Source organism: Trichoplusia ni, chromosome 7 (genome assembly GCF_003590095.1).
Source record: "Trichoplusia ni isolate ovarian cell line Hi5 chromosome 7, tn1, whole genome shotgun sequence".
NCBI lineage: Eukaryota > Metazoa > Arthropoda > Insecta > Lepidoptera > Noctuidae > Trichoplusia > Trichoplusia ni.
This window is the reverse complement of record NC_039484.1, coordinates 3,462,733-3,488,342: the sequence shown is the minus strand read 5'-3', so window position 1 is coordinate 3,488,342 and position 25,610 is coordinate 3,462,733. Positions and strand designations below refer to the sequence as shown.

The following is a 25,610-nucleotide window of genomic DNA, read 5'->3' as shown; positions in this document are numbered from 1 at the left end:
TTTGTATCCCTAATAATCATCGAGATGTAATCATTTTGTGTGTGAATTATTATGTTGATTAAACACGTTTTGAGAATATTATTATCTATGTTCACGCATGCATCTATTTGTCTATACGTAAGGTAATTTTGCATTATGGGAAATGTTTGTCCAACGAACAAAAAAGATGGCCGCCGACGTTTAGGCGGGAATGCTGACGAGGCAAAGGCACAAGTAGCATACAGCCGGCGTTGGACAAATACATAGGATGTAATCTGAAGTTAGCTCTGGTCTGCTAGTGTTACGCCTAGGATAAGACTCTTTTTTAAATAATAATAAAAACATTGTTTTCTACTGTAACGGCTTCTTTTCAGATCAATGTACGATAACTATAATATAGCATTATATGATATGTATTATATTTAATAAATAGTTTGGATGGCTCATAATCGGTTTTTTGTCTATTCAGACCAATTTTTCTCACTTTTACATCATATTATTGGAATGGACTGCCATATTTTAACCTGTAAACTATAAATATACTTAAAAAACGAGGGATAACAGATGGTATGGTTATCAGGGATTACAATGCCTAATCTTAAAGATGTGAAAACCGAAGGGGCGATGTCCTCGAATTTGTTAAGGAGTTGACTTATCCCTGTAATTGTATATCATATTCCTTTGGACTTAAAGGATTTGTATACCTTAGTTAACTTTTATTTGCTAGTCCGCGTCTTTAATATGTTTAATGAAAAATAATTATTCTTAGTGGTATAATACTAATTATAATGTATTGTGTAAAATATTTTTTTTAGTTATTATATCAATAAATTAAAATTTGTTTATTTTATATTGCCTTTTTCATTGTACATATTTTCCCATGGTGTTCCGGCCATAGTGTTAGACAAGAAATCTTGACACTCGAAATTTTGTATTTTTTATAAAAAAGAACTAATGAATAGGTATCGACTTAAAAAAAGCAAGTGCAAATAGTGTGTTTAGTTGTATAAACATGAGAAAAGTTACAAAATAGTTTGTTTTTGAGCCACAGTTAATGCTTGACCTGTAACATAAAATTTACAACAATTTTGGCACTTAATGTAGCGTATAAACTGTTTCGGGTTTCAACCTTGTAATGAAGAGTCATTAAACTAATCTTACAATATTATATTCAACAAAGTCGCAGAAGTATTAAGCGAGATTATAGGGGAACGGAAATAAGACATTAACCTCTGCCTATAGGACTCTTCATAAGGCGAGGGTAGGTTCACATTAAGGGTCTTTGCAAAAAATGTTTTAATTAAAACTGAAGCTTCTTTAACAGATAATTGCTAGACGAACAATCTCCTCAGTGAAGGAATTTGTAAATTACTACAGATACAGATAAAAACTTTCGAAAAACATCTAAAGGGGTTTAAACCAGAAATAGATTCGTATTACTATTCTCTCAATTAAACCTTCTGTAGTTCGTACGATGTAATATCGACGTGCGTACGCGCATTAGACTTGGCATCGGTTTGTGCGCGTTTACGTGCGCAAGCGCGGGACAAATGTTTATTGCACGGTTATTTTAAATGCAGTTCAGTTTCACGGATTGTAAACATGTTTGTTAATTCTGCTGTTATCGAGAATTATAATGCACAAACATATACATTTATGGAGTTTACTAGCTTTTTGCCCGCGTCGAAGTCTGTTATATCGCGTTTCCAAGAGAAGTCTTCAAAAGTCCGGGATAAAACTATCCTTTGTTCTTTCTCAAGGTCAACTCTATCTCTGTACCAAATTTCATTAAAATCAGTTCAGTGGTTTAGACGTGAAAGCGTAACAGGCAAAGTTACTTTCGCATTTATAATATTAGTAGGGATGTTTCTTTCTAGCCTTTTTCCTGGACTGCTATGTAGGAGTTGTGTTCCAGTTAAACCGAAACATACGATTTTGATATAGACTACTATAGATACCTTTACGAATATCATTAAGGCTTCAACATAAAAAAATCTGAAGTGGAGAATTTTCATACTTACACTTATTTCCTGGTTCGAACCCAGTCTAGTATGCCAGTGGCCCAAGCACCGTCTTTTTATTTATTCATTTGAAGCCGGATAAGGGAAAACATTGGGGAGAAAGCTGAGGAGCTGGAACAAAATTACTTTCAGAGGCGTTTGGTGGAAGTTTCTAGTTCCTTGTTCATGGAATATATCTATGACTAGCTGACCCAGCAAACGTTGTTTTGCCTAATAAATTATTTCTAGTTGTATGTATTTTTAAAGCCATATTAAAAAAAAAAACATCCAAAAAATAAAATATATTTTTTTAGTGTGAACAACCCTTAACACTTAGGGGTATGAAAAATAGATGTTGTTCTATTCTCAGACCTACCCAATATGTTTACAAAATTTCATAAAAATCGCTCGAGCCGTTTCGGAGGTAACTAACAACGTGACACGGGAATTTTATATATTTAGAAGATTAGCAGAACGATTTAGGCTACGTCTTTACCAGGAAGTGACATGCAATGTCAGCAAGAAATGGAGACTAGAGGTTATAAAAAGAATAAATTCTCCGCAATCATCTCCAGTATAAAAGCATGTTGGTTTCTTGTCTATAAGGAGGAAAGAGGTCTTTCATCAGTAGATATATACGCAGTGGTAAATATCATAAGAAATATCTAAAATACACAAACAACACTCAGATGCATACGGGAACCTGATGTAACTCTTTCTTTCACCACCCACGTAAGACAGACGGCCTATTCTTAGCGGGAACGAGGACTAACGCCAATTATATACACTTAATTAGTCATTGTCGTTGTTTTCTATTGTAGCTTATTCAGCTGTTTACTGGGGTTTGTGAGTAATGTTTTAGTAGCCTTATAAGGACAGGTTGATAAGATTTAAGCCCAGAGGAGTTGAGGATTTGGAGTAGCTTGTAGTTGTGAAGCGAATGGTTACCTTTCACTGATAAGAGCACTATTCGGATATAGTGGAGCGCAGCAGTGAAACGAAGTAATTCGGCAGATATGGTAGAAGACATCGTGTATTTTGTAACAACTGTATTGCGCAGTCAAATAATTCATGGTAGGTGTGTTCCTACCATGAATTATTTGACTGGTTCAGATGTTGATTTTCTAACCAGGGATTTTCGGTTTTAGAGAACTTTCGTATCATAAAATTACCTTTCGTATCATACAATTGCGACTGCCAAGCCAGCCCTGATGATAGTACTGCTACAAGAAATATTATAAGATCTCTAAAGGGAAACAGCAGGCATTTCTCTCAAGAAACCTACCGACTCTACCGAGCATTTTAGTGTTTCCGAATGTTTTCGGTGCATAGTCCGCAGTTGTGACCTTGCTCCGGACGTCAACTGTAGGTAAACAGAGTCGTTACAGTCATTGTGGTTACAATTCCAGCGAAAAGCAGTTGTAAGAATACTGAGAACTACCTAATGTAGGTAACCTAGAACTTATTACGCTTTTGACTGGCATTCGTTCTAGTAGAGTCGGTTTTGTATTACTCACATGATGATTTTTTGGAGGTATCGTGAACGACGCAAATAGTGATGCGATACCTTATTACTGACACTCGACTGTCTTTCTATTAACAGCTGTATTTTATAAACTTTCATAGGTAGGACTGAGTTTGCAGATGATGTATTTTTGTTGCCGCTGAAACAATAAATTATAATAATTAAACTTAAATAGCGATTGATACGGTCCTAAACTAGACACGTACCCAATTTTCAGCCAGTTTCGCTATTTCGATCCGGAGCCTAATCGTTTTTAATCTAGGTATATGTATTTACTTATTGTTCATTCTTCGCAGCCTTCATTCAATTCACACAGAAATATGGATTAAAAAAACATCTGGAAGTATGCAAGTAAAACATGGTTGTCCTATATCGTGTTGCTTTGTAAACACATGTCAAGGAATGGGATTGGAAATAGCTGTTAGTGTAGAATACGACGGCGGACGTAAACACTGCGAAGGTCATCCGTTTCATAGCGAGCAGTAGTGGCAGTTATAACCTTAGATATCTACTGATAATATTTTTTTGTTATTTGACCACGAATCTATAAATGATTTTATTTTTTGAATTCTCAGCAATAAGGTAGAAGTAAGGACCTACTAGGAGAAGATAGAGAGAAGAGATAAAGCGATCTGTATTTAAAAATTGCATAAACCAAAACGTAGGTAAGTAATGATATAGCATGCAAGTAAGCAAATTTAGACTCTAGAGTAATTTAGAGACAGCAGTAAAACGTGTTCGAAACAACACATTTTCTTCTACTTTCACTTCATATTCAGTGCTATTCAAGCAATACCAAAGAGTAGAACATTTCCATTTACCATCTAGGCGTACAGGAACAAAGGAAAATCTAGATTCATTTCTTTATTGAAGGTGCTATTGGAATAGTGCGAAATTATAAGCTGGTGATAACAGCACATACACAATCCTTTGTTTCGACCATGACAGATATCCCTGTAATATTAAACAACCGATTCAGTGTTGATGCATGAATTGGATTCATGTTTGAATTGTAAATAATGTTGTGTGTGTGTTTGGATGGCGAAACTGCGGCGCGCCGTCCGCCGGACCAAATTAGATGCTGGCAGCTCCCTGCCTCGGCTGGGACGACCTTCAGTTGACTGGATGTGAAGACTTTTCGGGAAAAGCCGTTGGTAAGGAAGGTAGATGGTTTTAGAAAGGAAACTACATGACACCGTCTAGTTCAAATCCTCTTTCTTATTAGGGAATGTTATAGTCATCTCTGTGCATTTCATTTCTTCTGTCACACGAGTTTTTTGCTCTTGATTCTTGTCTTATCCCCACAAATTATAGTTTTTGTATCTATTGCAGTTCTGTAGGAGAGAAAGTGAGAGACAGAGAATCTTATTGATATAGTCGATAGCAACATCAAAAGCACACTAAAAATCATTCTTGTTCTGTGTGGATTTAATTTGTAACAAAAATTGGGTTAGACCCGAATGGTTTGCGTTTCAATATAAATGGGAATGTCTATATCAATGCCTTATAAAAACGTAAAATGGCGAATCTGACGCATGCGCAACACGTGTGCAGATAACAAGTTCAGTTTAGAATTTAAACAAAAGAAGTAGATGCATAGAGTAAAGTGTTTCTACCATAAACAATAGCGAACGTGAGGCAAAGTGTCACGTCGGCAGTAACACGTCAATATCTGCCTCTATAACGTTATAGCCATGCCTTTAAAGGAAAGTTGGGCTGGGATTGCTTTGTTAAATCGAATTTACATGGCCGATAACAGAAACGTCAGTCAGTTATTAAGACAACGTTAATAATAATTCTTTTCCTATTTTTATCATTTTAGGACAGATAGGCATTATTATGTTTTTGTGGTATTCGAGGAAAATATCAATTCTGGGTGCTCTAATATTGTTGGTTGTTAGTTCTATTGGTTTGAGATTATCCGTGAAAATCCTGCCAACATGGCCGCCATACACTGGAGCTTTTCTGCGTATTATGCAATGATGTTTCAGAATTTATTTTAGTTTGTGAGAAATCATCGCGCGAGGTAGACATCGCGCTACTAATACTTACAAATACGGTCTTTAACTAATTAGTAATAAGATTTATTATTGTTTGAAAGTGTTAGTGCAATTTTAAGTGCATTTTCGATTTCCCGATAGCGTGGGTGGAGTGGCGCGACGCCATTTTGGTTTTTCCTTATTGTTTTTGTTTGTCGTTTTCGTGTAGGTTTTGTTCCGGACAGGCTGACACATATTACTGACAGGCATTTATTTATAAGCTTCGCAATACAAGGAGACAACATTTCCTATTTGTTCATTAGATATTTAAATGTTGATTTTTTGTTGAGAGGTTTAATTAAAATGATTCCTGTAAACAAACGGCTGTTACGTTAATTGATAGAGGAGATACTTTAATAAATTAGCATTTTACACCAGAAATGGTTGATGTCTTTAAAAGAAATAATACCGACTGATTGAAACGCAAGATTTTCGTACAATAACGTTCAAAACATTTAATAACATTTATTTTAAAATTTTAAATGTGTTTTCCAATACAAAGTCGATGCAGATCATTGACGTCAATTAAATACGTAAACAATGTTACGTGTAGAAAGTGTGGGCTTTCTTCTATATTTAGTGAAGTTACGCCAGGACAGGCACAGACAAAAGATTCTTATGCCAATCAATGATGGAACAAAAACTATTACAACCAGTAGTTTGTTTATGAATTAATTTATATGTTTTGGTGCCTTTTTTATCTTAATCTAAAAAACCATGCAAAAACAAATTTTCTGATTAAATAAGTCTGAAATCCCATGAAACGGACTTACTAAAATAATTGTTAATGCCCGACTTAATGTTAGACTATAAAGAAAATACTTTTTTAATATGTTACAAAATTATAACTTTGACGTCATGATTTTGTAACAATGTTAACAAGATAAAATTAAAAACACCCGACACTAAAAATTGTGACCGATTATGACCGTTTTTATCAAACATGTCATGACATAATTCATCTTCAATACAAAACACAATAAATTGAAATCGCTCAAACCGTTCGAGAGCTGTGATGTCACAGACAGACAGACCAACAGATGTCGTCAACCATATAACACTCCTTTTTCGTCAGGGGTTCAAAACATATTTCTTACACCGTTTTTTAACCAAATAACAGGCCAAATAATTTATATTTCATCCCCAGTCATCCCTATCGCATTTAAAGATTCCTTTACCACAGATCTCTCAACCCTGCCTCTTTCATTGCCACATCGGACATGCCATTCAGAGTAATGACTTACTAGAACCACCGCTCATTCTGAATGTTTGGCTGCCAAACGAGTTCCTATGAAGTTTCGCTTTTAATTAATGAAACTAAGATTGATTGAACTTTCAATTTTTACACATCAGACACGTGTGAGTGATCAGATTTCTTTGAATGGTGAAAGATGTCTTAATTCGCTCAAATGTATGGAAGCGAGTTCTCTTTTAAATAAGTACTGAAAATAAACTGCAAACAGTATCCATATATATATACACCGTGATTTTTTATTCGTCTTACAAAAGCAGCCCAGTTCATGTATCCAATGACTAGAACACGTTCATGATAAAAAAATTGGTATTTATGAGATTTGAAAAAAAAATGCAATTTTTATTCAATATTATGATGCAATTCGTAGTTTTTTAGAAACACAGCTCTGTTGCGAGCGCGGCCCGAGCCTTGTAACAATGGTGGATTTCTCTTGTTTAATTTTCTTCGTACTTATTATCTTAGTTGATGATTAAAAAAAAACGCGCCTAGGGGTATTTTACGTCGGATACATGAACTGGGCTGCTTTTGTAAGACGACTAAAAATCACCGTGTATATTGATATTGATTTCAAAAAAGATGTTAAGACTTGATAGTTGAATTCATGTTTTAAATAAATGAAATTGTCGATTACTTTGGCAGCTAAATTCTTAACTCCAATAATGACCTATACAAAACGCATGCAGTTTTGTGGCGGCAGATGGTTGAGTATGATTCTCAACTACCCACCTACGATTGTTTTTGCTTGGTTTTTAAAACATGTCAGGGTTATGGTTGTGTCGAGGGTATTTCATGAACTTTTAAGTTAAATGCACAAAGACATCCAGACTCCGAAAAAGCATTCGTGGATCACACTATATTATAATGCTTGTCCGACGCGGGGATCGAACCCGCGACACGTTGGGTTTGGACGTGTTGATCGTACACGCTGTTTAAAATCTTCGAAATCCCAATTAGCGATGAATCAGACCGACTCATGTTTTAACTGTAAAGATTCAGTTGTTTTGCTAAAGTGTTCTGCTATAAGTTAAATGTGACCTAGATCGTAGATTCTTAGAAGAGTTCAGTTTGGTTATTCAACAAGAGAAACTGTAAATAAAGAACTCCAGTATTCTGCATAGTCACGTCGTAAAAATATTCCCCATAATGCATACATGACACGAGGCCTTATTTAGGCCTCGTGTCATGTATGCATTTGATGTTCATTTTATGGTAATTTGAATTTTATGGACGAAATAAATCAACTTAAAAAATATTTTTTCTCACTTACCTATCTATAGACCATTGTTAGATAGGCATTTATCAAGTTAAATGTTTGCCAATGTTTCGATTTTGTTTAATTGTTTATAATCAGGTTTAATTAGATGTGCTATTTTCTCAACTTGTTATTTAAGCATTTATTACTATTTCTTTCCGATATCATCTATCACATAATTCATCTATCTTTATTCTGTCTTTAAAACAATTATTCTCATTCTCTATAAAAACAGTAACGTACTGTTAAAATAATTTTGTAATAGTCGGCTTTTAATAACTAGTTTTATAATCTTCATAAAAAGTAGTTACTTTAACGTTCCTACGGTTAAAACTAACGATACTTGCCAACAGATTTGAATTATACGGTTCATGAAACTGGAACCAGATTCAGGTCAGGAACATCCACGAGATGTTTAATGTAGCCTGTTTTTCAGACTAGATAACTCGGCTAGATTGTTTTTAAGAATAATATACAGGTTGTAAGACAGATTGACCCATTGAAAATTGTATTAAGTTTGCATCCATGCGATCGTGAAAAATGAGGTTATTATATTTCGCTGACGTGTAAAGATATAGGTTACGTATAATTGAGGACTGTTAGATGAAAGAGATCCACTAACCGTGCTTGTATCAAAAGCAGTTTAAATCTTTACGAAATGGACGTCTTTCAAGTGTCATTGCCTAGTATGTAGGTACAAGTGCATAATACATAGGTATAGTACATTTACATAATTGAGGTAGCTAGTTTTTTGGTGACGTAGAAAATACAAACATGGAGGCTGTACTAGGCCATTCGATTCAAAAAAAACCTTTTTTTTTCAAAAACTGCTATAAGGGGCTGAACACAAGGATTTCAAAAAGATGTATAAACATTATCGTACTTAATAAATAAAAAAGTTCAGTGTAATTTTCTATTACGTACTTGTTTTAATGCAGGCGGGTATTTATATTTGCTGAATTGATTATAATTCGTTTATAGTCGTAGTTGTCGTCAGTTTGTCACCTAAAACGTCGTCTACTCACATTTCCCCGCTTTTTAAAGCAATGTCTCCATTGTTTGTCAATAATAACAACTCATATATATATTCCTCCCGTTAAGGAAATCCTGAAAATTCTTTTTGAGAAATGCAGAGGTTTTGCCAAGCATTAGTACATTAAAGAACATATGACACAGGTTTCCAAAGGCTGTAGAAAGAGAAACTGAGGCTTTTTGATGTTGGCAAAAAATAACAGAATATTTTTTCTTATAGGTATATAATCTAATAAATGCTCTTTTATAAGAGAAGGGAAAAAATTGTATTCCTTATTACACTTCTCGCTAAACTGTCAAATAGCTGGCGCAAATAAAAATTCAGAGAATGTATGAACAGAAAAACAATTACAAGCACTTTGTCGAGAAAAATACTGAAAAAAAAGTTCAGCAAAGCGCCCGACAACAGAAACTTATTCCCAAATTATTTCTGTAACGCACCATGTTCACTACGTCAGCAGCATTTTGTCAAAGCAATTCGTACCTTATGGCTTGGGAATAAGAAATGCTGATATAGTCGACTATTGCTTGGAAAAGTGTGGGTTATGTGTTTATAACTCGTTGAAATGTTTCTGCATCGACGGAATGATGAATCGGATGTATTTTCTGTTTAAAACCTTGATTTTTTTATAGTGCTCGTCTTGTTTCTATGTGGGATAGCATCTGCGTAAATAAATTTACAACACCTAGAATTTCTTCATGTTTAACTCTTGCAACGGATATTAGGCTTTCGTATGTAATAAAAATGAAAAAAATATCAGCTTTTTATTGTGTGTTTTTGAGAACAGCACTATTAGGTGGCTTTGTCTCGCTTCAATCTCAATATCACTAAAAAAATAACAAATCAATATAGCAACTTTAAATCAATCGAACAACAAGAAACTTGGACTATTTAACAGGGTTAAATAATCCCGTAAAATAGTCAAATCGTTATGCTTAATGTCAGAAAATTTATTGGCAATGCAAATCGCACAATTTCTGGATTAGTAACATCATGCGTTACATTCATCATCAGACTTAGTTTCTGGGTTTTCTTATGCCGAAAGGTAGATGATTCATTATTTGCGACGTACATCAAACAGCTCATTTTCCCATGATATATAAAAATATATAAACATTGCACATTACGCAGCAACAAGCGTATCGTAATAATATCACGCTTATTTATCTTATAGACGTTGCAGATCTGACAGTTTTGTAATTAATTTCTTAACCCATATCACCGACATATAAATATTTCGGCAAATATCCAAAAAAACACTCAATATTTTGTTAAAAAATATATGTATATTTTTTAAATCTTTTTTATACATTTTTTTTGTAAGTATAAACCTTATGCAGGTATATTATCAATTTATTGAAATACTCTGCATTAGTTTATACACCCGAATTTGAAAATTGTCTGGACTTTAAAAGAGACTGCGACCCCTGAGTTTGTTTCGACATTTCTTCTTAGGGTAGTCAGCTAGGAAATGTCGGCTCCATCGTTCTCAAAAAAGACATGTAAAAGTGATAAAAAATATCCTATTTGCAGAATAAATAATTTCATTTCATTAAATCGATAAAAGTTTTGAATAAGAAACCAAGCAAAAACAATACCAAATACTTCCGAAATAGTCTACACAACAACCTGACTCGTATTTTCTCGTGACGCATTTTCCTCATTTCCTTTTCGGCCCCACTGTTCAGTCTGCACGGACACGCTGCTACAGACAGCCGCGCGATACGAACACTAGACATAACCAGCTATCTTGACATCTTCTAGAAGGAGAAAGACGAAGAATAACACGATTAAGTGACAGTGAAGTGAAAGAAAACCAGTAAAAATGATGACAATTAGCGAAAGTCAGTTTTCCTCAAATAAAATGTCGAGTATTCACAAGCTTAACGACAGGATCATCCACAAGGACAGCTTCGACGACACGAAGAGCTCGTCCAGCGTCAACAGCACCCTCATCACGAAGAGGGGCTTCAAGCCCTCAGACATGTTCGACCCTCAGAAGAAGGAGTTCCTCACGAACCTCAGTTATAAGTTGTTCCCTGTAAGTTGGGTGAGTCGAATTCAGTCCAATTCTGTGTTCCCGCTTCTAACACACGCATAGTGGATGGGACACCGTTCCAGTAATGTTTTAAGTATTTATTTATTGCTGTTCTACATGTTTTAGTAAACATTTCAAATTGAATAAATAGAGCTATCAATTAAATTTATTGGTACCTTGAAATGTAAATGAGACCTTCAAATATTAATATAATTATTTAGTAGAGTTTGAAACTACTTTTTATCGACTTTAGATTGAGGTTCTAGGTCTTAAAAGTAATTAAAATAAATGATGTGCTATGTTGTGGAGTTTTTTGCGCCGTTTCTCCTTCACAGCTAGAGCACTTAGGAAGCGGTGAAGGGTGGGCGATACGGGGAGCTGTCTGTGTAAATTTGACATTCAATAAGTGCTACATTGTAGCCTATTTTGAATAAATGGATTTTGATTATGATTTACTAAAACATGTATGATGCTCATTTTATACTACTGTAAGGTATTGTAGACTAGTTAGGTAATACATATGTTACGGGCTATGTTCCGCGGTTTTTGTATTCGAACTCTCCAAAGAATACAAAATTAGCCAAATCGCTTCACCCGCTGTCGAGCTATAGTACCTAGTAGTCGAAAGTAACGAACAGAAGCGTTAATACATCTACAATACCATACAAATATCCTAAATTTATACAATATATTGTGGAAATATTCTATTAGTACATAGAATGAGTACTTTAGATATCTAGTACTTACTATAAAGTTATTTCTTTAGAGCTGAAAAATGAATAGCTTTAAAGGACCGCGTGGTCTCTTGTACACGTCACAGACCAATAGCATGTTGTATCCTGGGTTCAGATGTTGACTATATAAATGAGGACTACCGTGACTCCGAAGTCCATTACTAGAAGTAGTAGTATCCAGAGCTATAGTTGTAACAACCGTGTTTTTTTATTATATTTTTGCAGTCGATACGAAGGTTATTATCGTCTATTTGGTAATTTAAAAACTATAAAAGTATTACTCTTTTATTTACTATAGAATATATCAACAATTTTGTTATTATTTCAAATAGATTTATTATCAAATTTATCTATTTTTATATATTTTTTGTTTTCGTAGTTAGAATACTGACGCCACTAACTTTAAAATTACAAAAAAAAACTTTTTTGTAAGGATTGAACGAAAAGCAAACACACTTTTTAAATGAGTTACAACTAATCAGACTATTTAGACAAAAAATAACGGTGTAGAAATGCGATTTTATATTCATGAATAAAAATACAATAATATGAAAATATAATAGGGTTACGAAAAAATAACGGTTTAAAACTCTCGCAGAAACTTGAAAATATTTTTAAACACTAGTTTTTCTTTAACTCTTTGACGTTAGTGTCCGACATTTTGTTTTAAAAGAAAACGGGTATTGCCCTGAATGTTAATGAGGTTCAATAACCGACAAATATTTCAGCCGCAATGAAGTTTAAAATGAGGAAGCAAATATCACATAGATCACAAGAATTAATATCAGATCAGATTAAATAAGTATATTCCGAACATGTGTAAGTTGTTGTTTGTCTATAGCTCGAAATTCTAGTTCATGTTACAATACAGCAAACATCCCTAATAATATGATATTTATAAACAGTTTGTATTATCAAACAACACGCTACTAGTTGTAAAAAATACTTATCATAGCAAAATGAATGTAAATCGGAAAGGAAATTGTTTAAATGGCAAGTTTTCCACTTGCTTTCAATAGATAAATAGTAAATTATTTTCGAATACTTCAGAAACGAGCTCCTTTTCCCTTCCTTTTCTTATGATATAATGATGTAATATAATATTTTGAAAACCTTCTCTCATTTCAAAATAGCCATCAATTTCGAAACTGCAAGAAAGAGCAATTATAAAAAAAAAAACAAAGGCGAGAATTTCTCAACAGTAAAAGCTTAAGACTGCTTGTAGACGGACAGACAAACAGATTAACCTATATTTTAGTTTCCCGATGTTTGCGGCTATATATAAAGCCGGCCTCTGGCAACTGGCTGGCAATACGCTCAAGTTCCTACAGTTTTTATCAAATTGATTAAGAATTAGCGCAGTGGGTGATCAGGAGGCTGGCTATTGAGTCGTATCTAGTTGAAAGTATAGTGAGTGTGTGGTTATCATGGATTTCAGTAACGAATATGCCGAAAATGAGCAAATCGATCAGGAACAGGAGAATGGAGAGGTAGGAGTTATTTCCGAGAAGTGTGATTTCTGTAAATTTCGTAATTTCATTGTGGAAATTTCAGCTTGCAAATTTCTATAATCCGAATGAGTTGTTTTGTCATTTAGTTTTGATGTGTGTCTCAAAGTTGTTGAAATATATTTTTTCAAGTAATAGGTCACAAGAAAAAGCTTAGAACATAACAAATTTGATTGATATGTTATTTTAAAAAGAAAGTACTAAAATCATTTCTTATGGAAAATAGAAAAAAATAGGTGTAGTAGTGTTGTTCGGTGTGACTCACCCGATTAGTTTCAAGAGTCATCAGTTATCGTGGTGTTAAATGCACTATACTTTATAATCTTATTAGATGGTAAATACATTACTAGGTTACAAAAATTCTCAGTTTTAAAATGACAGTAATTAAGGAACTATAGCCAGGCTGAACTTTCATTTTTAATAAGAAGAGATGGCCTTAGACCTTATAAATAAGTCATTAAAATACCCATTCATTGATGTCTAATAATAACAATTATAAAAATAATACATCAATGAACGCCAAAATTCCTATCAGTCTGCAAATATTGACCTTCAGTAGGGCCAAGTATTGTTATGCTGGTTGACCTGCGTTTGCACAGAGCTAATATTTATTATACATATAGTTAAATGAAGTTTTTCTTTTCCCACGTTTGTACACTCACTTTTCTTGTTAGTTTGTTTGTCGTTCCAATTGGATTTTTGTACTTCAATTTTGAGGCACTTCCCGATAAGCTAGCAGGCTGAAATTTGCAGAGTAGCTTCAAATCCGACGAGAATGCATATTACAACTATAAAAAAATTAAAAATTTAATGGCGTGACATTTAAAAACGTGGGTTCCTAGATTTTTGAAATCCATTAATTATAAATTATAATACTTACTGGAGGGAAAATTCACCCACAGTAGAAACTAAGATTACAGGGTTCAACTGATTTAAGGATACTGCGGTTAGATGGGTAGTGTTCCATGTAATATATTCAGCTGGATGTTTAGTCTGTCTGTCTGTCGTTGAGACAAGAAATTCTAAGAACTCTACCATAGTTCTAAAAAGCTATATATGAGACAAAACTTCCGCGCAGAGATCGAACTCGCACATTAAATGTTGGCATGTTGCCTATACCACTCTCATGCACTTCATAAGTTTTCTTACTATTTTTAGCTTCAATAATTGAATTTGAAAAAGGCTATAATATATAGGAACGGTTGCTAATAGCCCTGATCCAAATGTGTTCAACCGGGCATCGACCCCGCGTCACTCCGCGCCTCTGGTCTTGGCCTCTGCGTTATTTAGAACCCATTTGCACATCACCGCGACACTTTTAGTGAGAGTTAGTAGTAACTAATAATCTTAAACCACAGTTAATTGATCAGTTTTATTGCGACATAAAACGGTTTTTTTTAATGCCTTAATTTTGTTAATTTTCACTTCAAAGGATTTTGTATTTTCGTCAATTTCTACCGTACAAGTTTGTTTCTGTTAGCTTATTAATCTATGAAAATACCAGTGGAAGTTTAATACAATACTTTTAATTTAACTTCCAAAAAAAATATTGTGTTACAGCGAGTAAAATTGCGAGACCTAAACATAGCTTATATCAAGCGTGCAGTGTATTTTTAATTTTAATTAAGGTCTAGGATCAATCAACTCGTATATTCCGATGATATATGACTTGGCCTTAACAAGGAGTGTTGCCAAATAATTATAATTGTTATAGAATTATAAATGCATGACATTTCATTGTCTTGGCAGTATTTATGACGAACGTGTGCTTGTCTTTGATTAACGGACAGACGGACAGTTATTTTTATAGATAATTATGATTTTTACAAGAGAAGGCAGATTAACAGAAAATATTTAAATAGAAGTTTTATATTGACCAGCTTTTAAAGTCCGACGCTTCATTAAAACAATGTATTCTAAACTTTTTTATAGCGACATTTTATTAATATTTTTCGGGATGTTAAATATATTTTCTATTTGACGAATTTAAAACTATTTTATATATTTTTCAATGCCAGGAAACGGACATGATTAAAACAAAAAAACTAGTTCATTTAATAAAAATATGTCTGTGTAGTATCTGAAGAAATTGTAATGATTTATTATATGAAGACCTTGTATTAAAATTACGGCGACATTGACGCGCACGGGAAAATTGTTTCATGAAAATCAATTTGAGGAATATTTAGAAATTCTATAGCTATAGTGCGCAGACCAAGTAAATACTTTTAAATCTATACAACTCGAATTGAATAAGGGGACTTCCCAATACAAAAAAAATTGTTAACTTTTTCAAATGATAGAAATTTGTTTAACTTTCAATCAAACATTTTGTACCCAAAACAAATATATTGAAAATTGCCAAGCTGTCCATTTAGCTATACAGCGTTTACACACGTTACGCAGAATTCAGGATCATAACTGTTAACCTATAACTAGACTAGCTGAAGCACTTGGTTCCGGCTATAAACTTACAACCAATCAATAAACTAATATTCTAACTAGCCACTATAGTGAAGTAGCCTCGATACTTCGAAAAACCCAGTCTATTATAAATTTTCATAGCTGTTCTATTTGCCAACACTAACTGGGCGCCGTGCCAACTACACTTACCGACTACTGTACGTCACTAGGTATTAGCAATCGATTTTATACCTTAAAACAATGGTGCAAGGTTTACATTACATTAAAAGTTAGTACAAAAGAAAAATTGATGTAAAACTATGCATAAGCAATCAATTTTATACCTTAAAACAATGGTACAAGGTTTAAAGTGTTTAAACTACGTTAAAAGTTAGCACAAAAGAAAAATTGATGTATAAGCGTTTCAGGGAATCTTGGGTTAATTATTGAATATTTTTAGAAACGGTGATAACATTTTTAAGGAATGTTTATGGATTGACCCATGAATATCTGTAATTTTAGTTGAGCTTTTGTCTAGTTTTGAACAATCATGATTAAAAGTCCTCTTGAAATAAATTATGCAATCAACGAACTGTGTAAAATAAACGATTAAGACTCACTGTCATCTTAGCATCGGGACAAAATCTATATATATCTATACTAATATATAAAGCTGAAGAGTTTGTTTGTTTGAACGCGCTAATCTCAGGAACTACTGGTCCAAATTGTTTTTTTTTTGTGTTGAATAGACCATTTATCGAGGAAGGCTTTAGGCTATAAACCATCACGCTGCGACTAATAGGAGCTAAGATATAATGGAAAGTGTGAAAAAAACCGGGCAGGTATACCTAAATCATAACTTATATCTTCTACCCACGGCGACGAAGTCGCTGGCAACAGCTAGTCCTGTATAAAATCTCAATTTAAATTATCCTAAGTTAAGTTAATCTTATTTTTAAGAAAATCGAATTTGGCACATTAACGGCAGTCTTTGGCAAGTTTTCTACGTTCAACAAATGCTTAGCCGGTATTTCTACGTCACGTCATCAATATTTACGACAAAATTATTACCCGTACAAAAAATAATAATTAAATAATGCTTCAAGATTTAATTTTATTCATTATAAAAAAAAACTTATCTAATTGAATTACTTACACAAGAGCGTATTGTATACGAATGTATCCGCTGAAAACAAAGAAAAATCTATAATTTTTTTAGTTGGTTTATGGTAACAATAGTAATAATCAAAAATTCAAATGCAAGTGATAATAAACGCTTTTCTTACAACACTACTAGTTACCTACTTCTCAGTAAAAAACAAAACTTCAAGGAAATCATACAAATTACAATTAATAGACATATCTATGCTAACTACAGAATGATGGAGACTTCTCCCGTGACCCTGAGATATTGGAGCCACCACCAAGTCTCCGAGTAAGACTGTCCGCAAATATACAAAAATTATAGTCACACTAGTCTCTCAAACCGATGTAAATATGGTTCATATTCATAGAAAAAATATGTAAAAAGGTCATTAGGACAATATAGTATCTACCAACATAGTGTCCACACATTAAAATAATATAGAAACACATTTTTTTATTAATATTATATTTTAGTAAGTTTTGTTTGTTTGTCTTGTTCCTACGGTCTGTATATTGCTTCGCTTATTTTTATTTGTATGATTTACTAACTTACTTTTATTTGTGGTTCATTAAATAGTTTTTGATTATATTTTAACCAGTATCGATTAATTTATAAGAATTCTGTTTTTTTTTAATTAAATCAATTAACAGCGTGTTTTGTTGAAGGTGAAGGCGTATTGTTAATTTCGATTTGTATACATTGGGATATTCTATACTCATTTCAAGTAAATACACGGAAAAAAATGGGCTTACTTACTGTACAAAATTGACAATTGTTTTTTTATCGGACTAAAATATTGCTTTCTTAATAACTGCTCGTATAGCCAATTCACGGGTTCGAACCCCGCGTAGAACAAGCGTTATGATTCACGAATGTTGTTTCGTCTGGGTCTCATTGCATGTGACTTAAATATTCGTAAACGGAACTCCCTTTCGTAAAATTAAATCAAGCATTCAATTAATTAGTTCGGGAGTAGTTAAAAAAAAAGGAAATTCATAATCATGGTTTCATGATAATTTTTTTCTTTCAGACATTGTGTTGTAAATGTCCTGTGTTTCTAGTGTATAGAATGGTGTATATCATTAAACCGTGTTAATATTGCACACTCTGTTCTGTTTCCTGTTACAATCATTCTGTTTTACCTCTTGCCATACTTTGACTTAATTGTCGGCAAATTAAAATGAGGAATACATTTAGCCAAGAGTCACTTTATTGCAAAAATCTTTAAGTAGAGTTCTATGAGCCTCCCGAAAATTACAAACCTTGTAGCAGATGGTAGTTCCACTTGGCATTGAATTATCGTTAAAGAATAATGTGGAGTGGTTCAGGACAGAACAGCCTAGCGTCAAAAGGACTTTTGCTTAGCAGTGGGTTACATTAAAAAAATAGTTTAAAACTGAATAGATCATCAGAAATTAGTAAAAACTTTCATAGAAACCAGCAATAAAAAAACACTAATAATCAGATTCTCAGAAGCTTTGACAACAGTTAAAGTATATTGTTAGTAACTATAGTATACATAAAAGTATACTCTTCCTTGTATATTCCATTAAAAATGTAACCTACATCTTCTTTTCCGATCTATCCATTGTGCATCCCTTCATCATTATCTTATCCTCGTACATTAATACCATCGTATTAACTAAAACCTGGTGCTTGTAGGAGGACCTGGAGAACAAGCCGATGATCTCCACTGACAAGGAGGTGGACCTCAACAAGATCTTCACGCCGGCGCCTGATGCTGAGGAGCATATCATTAAGAAGGATCGCAAGTTTGGTTAGTTGTTGTTTTTCTAGATATTTATAGACATTTATAGACTAGCAGACAGGAATGAAGTTGGTCATATTGTTCTATACTAAGCTGGGCTAACTGGGCTGTCGTTTTGAAAGCAAAACCTCGCTCCACCACGGTGAGTTTTTCAGTTTCCACAACTGAAACGGTAAACCCCAGGGTCCCAATTCCGGTATTTACAATGGCCGATGAATTTAATGGCAATTGATTCATTTGGACCCTGTTCCCCACTAGTCAGGCCCAAGGATTCATTATAATATCCATCGCTTTATCCAAAGCTTCACATCTATAATTATTATATTACTAGTCTATATATGTATATACAATGCTACCAAATTTTCATGCAAACACTTCGCTGGAACACAACCCAATCACGAAAAGGTTAGCATGACACATGCAGTACTAATTAATCGATGCAAAGTTCATCATTAATTATGCGCGCGCCGACAGCTCGCTTTTACTTCCGCCATGCGCATGGATGACTGGGTGCTGTCATAGTTAATTGCAGCTGGTACCTAGTAATGTACTAAACACTAAAAATTACGATGATATCAATAGGTAATGGTCATTAGTTGTGAATTGACATGTTTTAGCTAGAGTAGTGTAAATATGAGAAGTAAAAAACCAAAGAATAATACTGGACAAAGCTTTGATTAATTAACAAAAGTTTTAAGAAATATCAGCACACCGAATACGGGTCCAGCTATAGATACTATAAAAAAAAATCTGGTTGCTGTAAATACTGGCAGATGTAAGAATGTCTTATGTAAAATTATGCTGGGGATAGGTGTTGATATAATAAACTCTCTCTTTTCATGGTTTCCGACAAGGCAAGAAAATCTGGCCCATTTTCCCTCTCTCATATAGATTTAAAACAACTCTGAAGCATACTGGAAAGTTTGGCTTCCCAGAAATCGCAATAAAGTAAGACATGTTTAGGATAGACAGCTGTTTACGGAGCGGTCATGATTGATTCACAGTACGCCTGTGGAACTAGAGCTGCTTGTTTCTTTTAGTTAATATAGATCAGGCAGAACGGATTTTAACATCAGACATTTCAAAATTTAATTCTCCAAATTTTTGCTAAAAATAATTGAAAGAGGAGTAGTTTGATACTCTTTTTATACATATATATAGCCTTTCTCAGAACCTGTGCTCAATATTATATTAGATTTTAAATGATATTCAAGGAAGTAAGTTAGTTTTATGCAGAAAAAAAACCTTATTCTGAATAAATACGTACCTACGTGGATAATAGCTTGAATATATGTACAATCAGAAATAATAAATAAATAAACAGCAGCTACTTCTTGGAGTCAGTTGTACTTGGATGTATGGAACTTAACGATTGTAAAACTAGCAAAATAAGTTATATAGCGGTCTGTTTCAAATTTTTGAAGTATAACAGACCAAATATAACCCCAAAAATGTCTGAATTTCCAGAGAAAACATTCGCATCGTCAGCATTCTACGTGCCGGGCGTGCACCCCACCGTCAAGGAGCAGATGGACCTCGCGCGCGCCATCTCCAAGTCCCTGAGCGACTCCAGCAACCACATGAGCCGCGGACAGAGCATGTACGTCAACAGGAAGAAGAGGTCCGTCAAGTGGGTGCATGAGGGACGAGGTATGTAGACGAGAACTGTAGAAACACCCTAGGTCATTATTATTGAGGTACTTCTTTTTGGACCTCAAATTTACCTTGGATACCATCCTTCATTAGCTCGTGTAGAGGATTTACCTCGACGTCAATCCCTGTCGTTGGCCGAACTTTACAAAACACTGTGGAAAAAGTTGAGTAAAAAGAAGGAAACTGATTTGTAGGCTTAGGTTATTTTAGCTTTGAACGATTTGTTTGAACCGATTTACCAGATATAAAAGCACTATACAAAATTGATCAACATTGAGAACTGTAATCTCAGCTGTCTTTTAAAATACGAAAGCATTTTCTGATCAGGTCAAGATGCACATATGAGTATGTCGTAAAATAACCATCACTGCTTATCCAAATACTCAAGATTAGTTATTTGGAGTGAACATGTTTGAACAGCCGGCACATAGATTGGTCCACAGCCAGACTGGCGACCCTCGCTGCTCTGTAACACGTTATTTATAGAAAACGGCTGCAAAATACACCGAGATTACATATAAAGTTGGTTGTGTAAGCATTGGCGTCACGGAATAGATGGGCTTTGTTCGATTCTAGCTCGTTTTAACGAGAGTTCTGTTTTAATAACTGGTTTTGATTAAATCCAGCAAAGGATCTAACAATTGCGTTGATCGATGGTGGATAAGATTGGTGCAAGATTTAAAGATGTAGTGCATACGTGAGCGTCCTATGCCCAGCTTAAGTTGATGATGGTCTACTTATTAGTCCCTTGACACGCTTGATAGTATTCCTTTCTATAAAATAATACGGAAAGGAGATATAATAGCAGTAGTAAGTAGGAGGATATACTATGTACGCGCCGCATGTATTTATGCTCTTGTTTCCTATGCTTCCAGGACGAAACACATCGAACGCCTGCTCCACGCCGACGCCCGTAGCGAACCACGACACGCCGTACCGCCCGCCATCTAGTTTACGCAACCAGAAAACTTACCCGAAATCAGCTCTCAAACACACCAACAACCTGCCGAAAATGGAGCCTTTCCCAGTATCTCCCCCGACTATCTCTGTGCAAAACCACGACTTGCCCGTTCCTCTTGCACCTACAAAGCTTAATGATGTATACGCTTCACCTAAAAGCCCCCGTTTGCCGCTTGTTTCTGGCCCCAATTTCAATGTAGCGCCGCGCGGTTGGGGAGAAATGAAGGACTACTACCGACCCGTCGTACTAGATGGCGTTAGTGTCGCACCGCAATACACTGACTTTTGAAATAACTTTTTCTCGTTTCTTTGTTAAATAATTTTAAGAGTATGTTATGATACGTGTCATTTTTGTTTTAGTTTTACTTTTTGTTAGGAATTATTTGTTATACGTTTTAAGTAACTTACATGCGAGTTATACGTAATTTATGTGAAAAAACTTAGATAGACGTAGATTTACATCCTTTACGACATATTATACGCACAAATTATTTCCACTCTGTGCGTGCAACTTGTAAATTATAACATTAATGACACCGTGGAGAACTATTTCTTATTTAATAAGCATTTTAATTTAACTATCTTTATTAATTTACGTATAGTTTTATAATTATTGTTTTCTATTGTAATGTCAAACAGTCGAGGTCTAGTCATTTTAAGGTTAACCGTCAATACTTTTAAATGAATAATACAATAATTCATGTGCCTTAAGTGTAAACTAACCAAAGATATAAACTTTTGTAAAATAGGAACATATCTATACATTCAGAGTCGCAAGTACTTATTTATATACCTAATGATAATTTAATAATTAGAGGAAATATATGATAATCTGATACCGGCAAATTTATCAAAGGTAGGGTTTTGTAAGTTTCAAATGCAATAGGTAGTATTTAACATCATTGATAGATAAAAACAGAAACTGTTACAAAATATTTGGAAATTATTTTACAAACAAAGAAAGACCATATCTTTGTAAATAGTAAGGAAATGTTTTATATCGTGAGGAAAGATAAAGGAAAAAGAAAAAACAAGGAGACATTGTCAAGAAACTTTGAACGAAAAAAGGACTAATATTGCTAGTCGAGAAAAATATATTTACAGTAATTTATGAAATACGTTAGTGTAATTAAAATAACTTATTTTTATGGAGGGTTGTGTATTTATTTGATGTGGTCGTGCTGTGCTGTGCCAGGGTCAATAAAGTACTATTAAAACTCTTTCGTTTGTATTATTTATAAAACTATTTATTTTGTGAATATTTGTGTACTGTGATCAAAAGGAATATTTACAACTGTGACTATTCCAAAACAAAGATACCTTTCTTTAAATGATGTTCATATTTCTGTCTATGTATTCAAAGTTCATTTGGGACTATTAAGAAGAATGCGCATTCGTAAACTGGAACATAGCATTGCACTAGGCACAAGGCAAAAACTTCATAACCAGCAAAAATAAGCAAATCCTAAAATAACTGCGACATGTATTTTTGAAACACCCCATTTCTAAATCAGAAAACAAGTATTTCCTTTGAATATCCTAAAAGATCTAGTCTAGATAAATATGTTCCTAGGACAGATCTCGGCGACAAGAAACCTAGTCAATCACACAAGTAAACATGTTCTACAAATGGAGTTAGGTCTAATAAGTATACACGGTGAAATTATAGCATCAGCCGGTACGCACGTTAAGTGAGATGGCAGAAGATATGGGCAGGCAGGCGAAAATTATTTAAGAAGAACTGGCATATTACCACGCCGGGTGCACCACCTATTAATAGCGTCTTCCACAATTGCTTCCAAATGTGGTGATAGACCCTATCGTATTTAAAATCAATGGTGACCATTTATTTCAGTTCATCAAACGGAACATTGGTTTACGTAGATCAGTTACCGCTTTGTCTGTCAAACACCAGCCTAATAAACAGTTCAGAAACGAAGAATTCTGTAAATCGATCACAAAATTCTTTGAAAAAGCTGAATTTTTATTATTCATGAGAAATAAGCGTGGGACAAATTAAATAAAATGTATTTTTTCTTACGGAAGATATTCACATTGTCCAGTATTGGTTCTTAACATACTAACTTTAGACCATAGCTTAGGAAAAGGCTCTGCAGGTCTGACAGAAAATTCCTGGATTTCCAGATAACATAATTATATCATCATATTAACGACAGATAAAAATAGGGAAGAGATAATATCTCCGGAATGATTGATGTGAGTGAATGATAAATAAATAATGTTTTCCTTTAACACTGATCAGAACATGAGAAGTTACTTTGCCTTAATGCTTTTAGCGTCATATCTAGACTAGATACTTGATTTATAGCATTTTCTTTTTAAAAAGGAAATTCAATTATTTTTTAGTAGGATTTTTCAAAACATAATTGTATACATATAGAAACTTATTGACCCAAAAAACCTTGTTTTGCCATGGTGAAGAAAAAACAATGTATACGAATAAAAAAATAGCCGTTAAACAGATGAAAAATAGATGTCAGATCTACCCAAGAATATGTAAGTATGCAAAATTTCATAAGAATCAGTCAAGAAATTTAGGACGAGTTTACAAACAACAAGTGTAGCGACACGAGAATTTTATCTATAACAGATGAGTTAAAAAAGATCAGACAGTAACACAGTTTGCTGGATATGCTACATAAGTATCTTTACTGGAACTAATAGCTTTTTTATTGTCAACTTAAGAACAGCCATTGTTTTTTTGCTCACCACCAAACATATAAACACAATAGCAACATTTTGAGCACATCACAAACAAAAAGTACGGCTGCAAAAAGTTTAGAATGTTCAATTTATATAATGTTGGTAAACCGTGATGGTATCATTATAAACTGTACTCAAGGTTGTGATACATTTGCGTACACATTTTTGTGATTACTTTTCGTCAGTTTTCGTTTCGTTTTCAGCAAGTTAAGGCTAAAGTACATCCCTACTAATATTCTAAATGCTAAAGTAACTCTGTCTGTACTGTATCTCTGTCTGTCTGTCTGTTACGCTTTCACGTCTAAGCCACTGAACTGATTTTAATAAAATTTGGTACAGACATAGAGTTGACCTTGAGAAAGAACATAGGATAGTTTTTATTCCGGACTATTGAAGACTTTTGAGAACGCAATATAATCGAAATCGACGCGGGCGAAGCCGCGGTCGAAAAGCTAGTACATTATAAAATACAGATGGATGAAAAGACAGCGGAGCCTTAGTAATGTGGTTCTGCTTATAACTTTTGGGCACAGGACAATACTATAATTATTATTATATTATTCACATATCTACATCAAAACATTCACTCATGTGAGATATTACGTCACGGATTGGAGAGGAATCAAGTCTTACAAGCTATGAGGTATAACTTAGGTAATGCTCACGTGACTGGCAGTCATGTTGTAAGGTTACACGTCGCCGGTTAAGCAATACAAACTCTCGTAGATGATGTGGAGCGACAGCTGATTTTCATTTCGACTTTCTCCGATTTGAAAAAATATTATACAATTGGATGGCCTATTTATTGAGAAGGGGATAATTATGATGAATAGGATATTTACCTTTACGGAGCTCGTGGCTGTGCTATAACCGCATAAGTAATTCGATCACAGGTTAAGCTATGCTTGACGCGGTTGGTCCGTAGATGGGTCACCATCTTTGTCATAGCGAGTTCCTCCGTGTTTCGGAAGGCACGTTAAATTGTGGGTCCCGGCTGTTATTCCTAAATCTTTGACAGTCGTTACAGGTAGTCAGAAGCTTGAAAAAGTCTGACAGCCAGTCTAACCAAGGGGTGTCGTGTTGCCCAGGTAACTGGGTTGAGGAGGTCAGATAGGCAGTCGCTCCTTGTAAAACACAGGTACTCAGCTGAAACCGGTTGGACTGGTAGCCGACCCCAACATAGTTGGGAAAAGGCTAGGCCGATGATGAGGATATTTACCATCACACTTTGCTTAATAGGAGCAGAACAATAATCCAATAATGTTACAAGAACCTTGAAATGATGCGTGCACGCTGAAACTATAGACCAATTAAAAAAGTCCTAACTTTATATCTTCATAATTAATCACCTGGATAACGTTGCGCTTAACAACTAGTTTTATAAACAACTAGCTGTTGCCCGCGACTTCGTCCGCGTGGTTAGAAGATATTATAAGTTATGATTTATACTTGTCCACATTTTCCATTGTTGTGCTCCTATTAGTCGCAGCGTGATGGTTTATAGCCTAAAGCCTTCCTCGATGAATGGTCTATTCAACACAAAAATATTTTTTTAATTTGAACTAGTAGTTCCTGAGATTAGCGCGTTCAAA

The 25,610-nt window shown here is 34.3% G+C and overlaps 1 protein-coding gene across 13 annotated transcripts; it reads left to right on the top strand.

Moving 5' to 3' along the window:
* The first annotated feature begins 5,495 nt into the window (after positions 1-5,495).
* LOC113496054 lies at positions 5,496-22,515 on the top strand. 13 transcript variants are annotated; one of them, XM_026875132.1, is made up of 6 exons: positions 5,496-5,606; positions 10,848-11,124; positions 17,145-17,201; positions 18,576-18,690; positions 20,149-20,331; positions 21,210-22,515. In XM_026875132.1, the coding sequence occupies exons 2-6, from the start codon at positions 10,909-10,911 to the stop codon at positions 21,581-21,583; spliced, it is 945 nt and encodes a 314-aa protein (XP_026730933.1). In that variant the 5' UTR covers positions 5,496-5,606; positions 10,848-10,908; the 3' UTR covers positions 21,584-22,515. The 13 variants fall into 13 exon arrangements, with proteins under 13 accessions (XP_026730933.1, XP_026730930.1, XP_026730929.1 ...); XM_026875129.1 differs by having other exon boundaries at positions 10,772-11,124; XM_026875128.1 differs by having other exon boundaries at positions 5,496-5,646.
* Positions 22,516-25,610: the final 3,095 nt, after the last annotated feature.